This window comes from Triticum dicoccoides, chromosome 3A (genome assembly GCF_002162155.2).
Source record: "Triticum dicoccoides isolate Atlit2015 ecotype Zavitan chromosome 3A, WEW_v2.0, whole genome shotgun sequence".
Classification (NCBI taxonomy): Eukaryota; Viridiplantae; Streptophyta; class Magnoliopsida; order Poales; family Poaceae; genus Triticum; species Triticum dicoccoides.
Genome location: NC_041384.1, coordinates 616175436 through 616179525, shown reverse-complemented (window position 1 = coordinate 616179525; position 4090 = coordinate 616175436). Strand labels below are relative to the sequence as shown.

The 4090-nt window shown below is 61.1% G+C and overlaps 1 protein-coding gene across 1 annotated transcript; it reads right to left on the bottom strand.

Moving 5' to 3' along the window:
• Positions 1-648: 648 nt before the first annotated feature.
• Positions 649-3208, bottom strand: LOC119269611 (protein OCTOPUS-like). Its single transcript, XM_037551479.1, has one exon. It carries the CDS (start codon positions 2866-2868, stop codon positions 901-903), a length of 1968 nt encoding a protein of 655 aa, XP_037407376.1. The 5' UTR covers positions 2869-3208; the 3' UTR covers positions 649-900.
• Positions 3209-4090: the final 882 nt, after the last annotated feature.

Sequence of the window (4090 nt, the reverse complement as noted above, 5' to 3'; positions counted from 1 at the left end):
CGTCTGGTCAGCGTTGCATCCCAGACCGCCTAAAAATTGCTAAGTCATTGTGCAGCGCCTGAGAGCTAGGCGCTGCACTGTATAGTGTGGCGCCTAGCTCTCAAGCGCTGCACTATAAAATGAAGCAACCACTAATGCAACGCCTAGAAGCTAGGCACCACACTGTATAGTGTGGTGCCAAGCTCTCAGGCGCTGCACACCGACTTAGTAATTTCCGGATCACACGGGTGCGACGCTGACCAGGCGTGTAGCACCTATCTGTGAGGCGTTGCACAGTGTAGTGTGGCGCCTTTGTGTCGGGCGTCACACAAAAAGGTCAGCCGCGTGAAATAGTTTTACAGACAGTTTATTCTGTAATTTGATTTCGTCTGTAGGTCAAATTTATCAATTTTGCGCTTAAAGGTTGGGACTCGGAACGAAGAGGAATGAATTTCCGCACGATTGAAAAGGGCCAAAAGACCTACGACCTGTTTGGGCAGGGGCCCCTCGCGCTTGACAACTTGACACAAAGCGATGATGCCGGCCCAGCGTGCGTCGGGCTTTCTTTCTTTATTAAAACCGGGGAGCCACACCCAGAATCAGACCGAGACAAGATTGCAACAAGCTCGTGCCTCGTACGCATATGCATGGCACTCGACAGTCGACACGTCCAGAGCCTCAACTGCTGATTTCACAAGAAGAAAGAAAGAGAACCACTGATCTGATCTGATCATGCGACGAGGATGCTAAAAATGCAAGAGGAAATCAACATGAACTGCCTGCGTGTTATCCACCCCCACCCCACCCCCAAATGAAGAGAAAGAAACAGCAAGATCGAGCTTAGTACAATACTACACCAAGACTTATGGCTATGGCTACTATCACCGGCCCCCCTCCGGCCGCGGCGCCGGGTTCGTTGGTTCAGTACAGGCGGAGCACGCTCCGGGCGAACGACTGCGAGGTCAGCTGCCGCCCGGCCTTGCCCCCCGGCACGCCCCGCCGCGCGCCCGCGCCGCCGCCGCTCCGCATCGGCGTCACGCGCCCCGGCGGCGAGTGCCGCGCGCTGCGGTTCCGCTCCAGCACGTGCGGCTGCGCCTCCTCGGCCCCTCTCCGCCTCACGTTCCCGTTCACGTCCACGTAGCTGCGCCGCGAGCTGCCGAGCCCGCCGCTGTTGCTGCTGAACGAGCTGCGCGCGCTCAGGTTGCTGTTGCACCGCTGCATGCTGCTCTGCCCGCCGGCCCCGCGCCCGCCGCGCAGCTCCGGCCACGGCTCCGAGAACGACCGGTCCGCGATGTCCGACGGGCCCCCGCCCCTGCGCCCGGCGGCGCGCCGGTGGATGAACCCCCACAGGCTCCACGCCTTGCGCCAGCGGGGCGGCTTCTTGGCCGCCGGCCCCGACATTGCCGCCTCCAGGCTCGCCGAGATGTCCTCCACCAGGGAGTTGGAGCTGAAGCCCCGGTCCAGCAGGTCCTCGGCGTGGTGGAAGTGGTAGAACTCTGAGCCGCCAATGGCGATGGGGGACTCGTTGCCGTTCGCTGCGGCGGGTGCTGGCTTCGGCTCGGTGACCTCGAAGGACGGCCGGCGGACTGAGCTGGTGCGCTCCAGGCTCCGGCGCCTCCGGCTGGAAGAATCGAAGTAGTAGTCTCTCGTCTGGAAGGATCCCCCTGGAGGCTCGAGGTCGCCATCGTCTTCCACGGGGATTTGGCCGTCTGACCGCTCGACGACGGCGGCCGGGGTGTCCTCCATGACGGACAGGATGGGCGGGAGGCGGGAGAGCGGCGGGGGCGCGCGGCCGAGGCCAATGCCGGACCCCGCGCCGAACAAGTACCCGTCCCACGACGCGCGTGGCTCGTCCCAGGTGAAGCCGGCGTCGTCGATGGACATGCGGCCGGCGTCGAGGGAGAAACGCGGGTCGGTGTCACACGAGCGCCGCCCCAATGCGTTCTCCGAGCCGGCTTCCCCTCGGAGGCGGCGCCGCCTAAGGAACGACGGCTTGGATGGCTTCTCCGGCGGTGGCATTGCCGCTGCCGCGGCCTTGCTCACGGCGGCCTCCTTCTTGAGCTTCTGCTTGCGCCTCCATTTCTGCCACTTCTTGCTGAACACCGAGGCGCCAAAGAAGCTCCCGGCGATCTCTTTCAGGTCTTTTGGCGGCGGCTTCACGGGCTCCGACGACTCAAGATCTGTGTGAATGTGATCCTTCATGGCCTTGACATCCCGAGCGGCATTGGGCTCGGCTTCAACAATCTCGCCGGAGGTGTCCACCGGAAGGACGGGCTCGAACACCGGCATTATCTCGTCCTCGCGCTCCATGACCACGGGGATGTCCTCCTCGGAGAAATCCTCCAGCACGCGCCGCGGTAACAGCGGCGGCTGCAGGGGCGGAGGCGCGACGCCGGCGGTGAGCGCCACGGCGGCGGCGGCGGAGGACGAGACGGGGAAGGAACCGAACGCCGTGCCGTCGCGGACGCGGTCACGGTCGTCCTGGTGGAAGAGCGCCGAGAGCGTGGCGCGGCCCCGCACATCGCACGAGTGCCGCTGCGGCTCGTCGCCCCTGGCAACCGCGGCCGCCGCCGCAGCGGCAGCGGAGAGCACGTCCCCGCCGCGGCCGCACGAGAAGGACTTGCACCGGCGCAGGTCCGGCGGCTCGACCACCGCGCCAGCCGCGGACGACGAGGCGCCCGCGGCGAACGGCCGGGCGAAGAGGGAGCGGATGGCGGACGTGGAGCGGCGGCCGGGCGCGGAGGCCGCGGCCGCGGACGCCTCGAGGCCGGCGAGGCGCTCGCGGAGGCAGGCGGTGCAGAAGCCGGTGAACGCCTCGTCCGGGTGCAGGTCGCAGCTGGTGACGTTGGAGCGGCGCGGCGGCGCCGGCGGGTCCATGTGCAGCGACATTGCCGTCCCCTCCCCTCCCCCCACCACACCGCGCGTCGACGTCACCTCACAGCGCCCCAACGTTCGCTCGCGCCGCTCTGGTTCTGGGAGGAGCGGGCGGGTGGTGGATGCCGGCGGGCATGGCCGGTTTTTAGAAGGGGCGCGGAGGGAGAGAGGAAAGCGAAAGTTAAAGGCGGATCACGGGCCCCGGCGAGCTCGCGCCCCCGCTCTCACCTCTCTCTCTCCGTCTATAGTTCCTTTTGCTTTGCAGCTCTGCCTTCTCGGGCTCCGTGGCTCGCTTGTTGCTTTGTGTGTGCTCGCTCTGTGTGCTCGTGCGTAGCGTCCCTCTCACATTCTGCACTGGAGGCGATCGATCGATCGGGATTTGGCTGATCCAAAGGTGATTATTTGCGAATAACCTTGCATGCACGCGTGTGGTAAAAAAACGCCACCTTGCGCGCGTTCTTCTTTTGCCTTTCGCACGGCGCAACGGCCGGCCGGCCACCGACGCCGCCGAACAGGAGGATTGATTCGTGACCAACATGCACTCTCTCTGCTTTTGCTCTTTCCTGCTGCAGCTACACAGCTTCCCACCTAGCCGCCGCTTCGAGACCATCAATGGGCTTTGCGCTTGTAGTTCCGAGAAATGCTCTGCTCTCACGGTAAAAAAAAACAGATTGACTAAAACACATCTGGATGAAAAATAACTATGTCACATCTAAGTCATCCACCACACATTTAACAGTTATAAAATTCGTGCCATTTAGTACGAGTGCGACTGTGTTGACGCACGCGTTGTTGGTCAGCTGGTGCGGCCGCACCGTCTCCTTTTGCCTTTTTTTTCTCCGCTGGTGGGCTTTTTTTTAGGGTAGCTGGTGGGCTTCTTTTGTGCCGTTTCCTGCATGGGCCATAAGTTGTAGGTCACATGTTCGGCTTTACTTTGTTTGTTCTTTTTGCTGGAGTTTTTGTTTGTTTTATTTTCATATTTTTTTAGGAAAAGCACATCTAGATTGAAAATAACTATTCCCTCCGTCTCAAATTAAGTGTCTTGACCTTAGTACAATTTTACACTAGAGTTAGTACAAAGTTGAGACATTTATTTTGGGATGGAGAGAGTATGAGATATCTAACTCGCATATCACACAATCTAAATGATGGATTTTGTGTCGACACACATGTGTCTACATACATCCGCATGTTGTCGTTGTTATTTCTTTTTTGCCATTTTTTTGTCCTGGCATGG

What these genes read in the sequence shown, in the direction of transcription:
- LOC119269611 (XM_037551479.1), bottom strand. Translation starts at nt 2,868, where the DNA reads ATGTCGCTGCACATGGACCCGCCGGCGCCGCCGCGCCGCTCCAACGTC.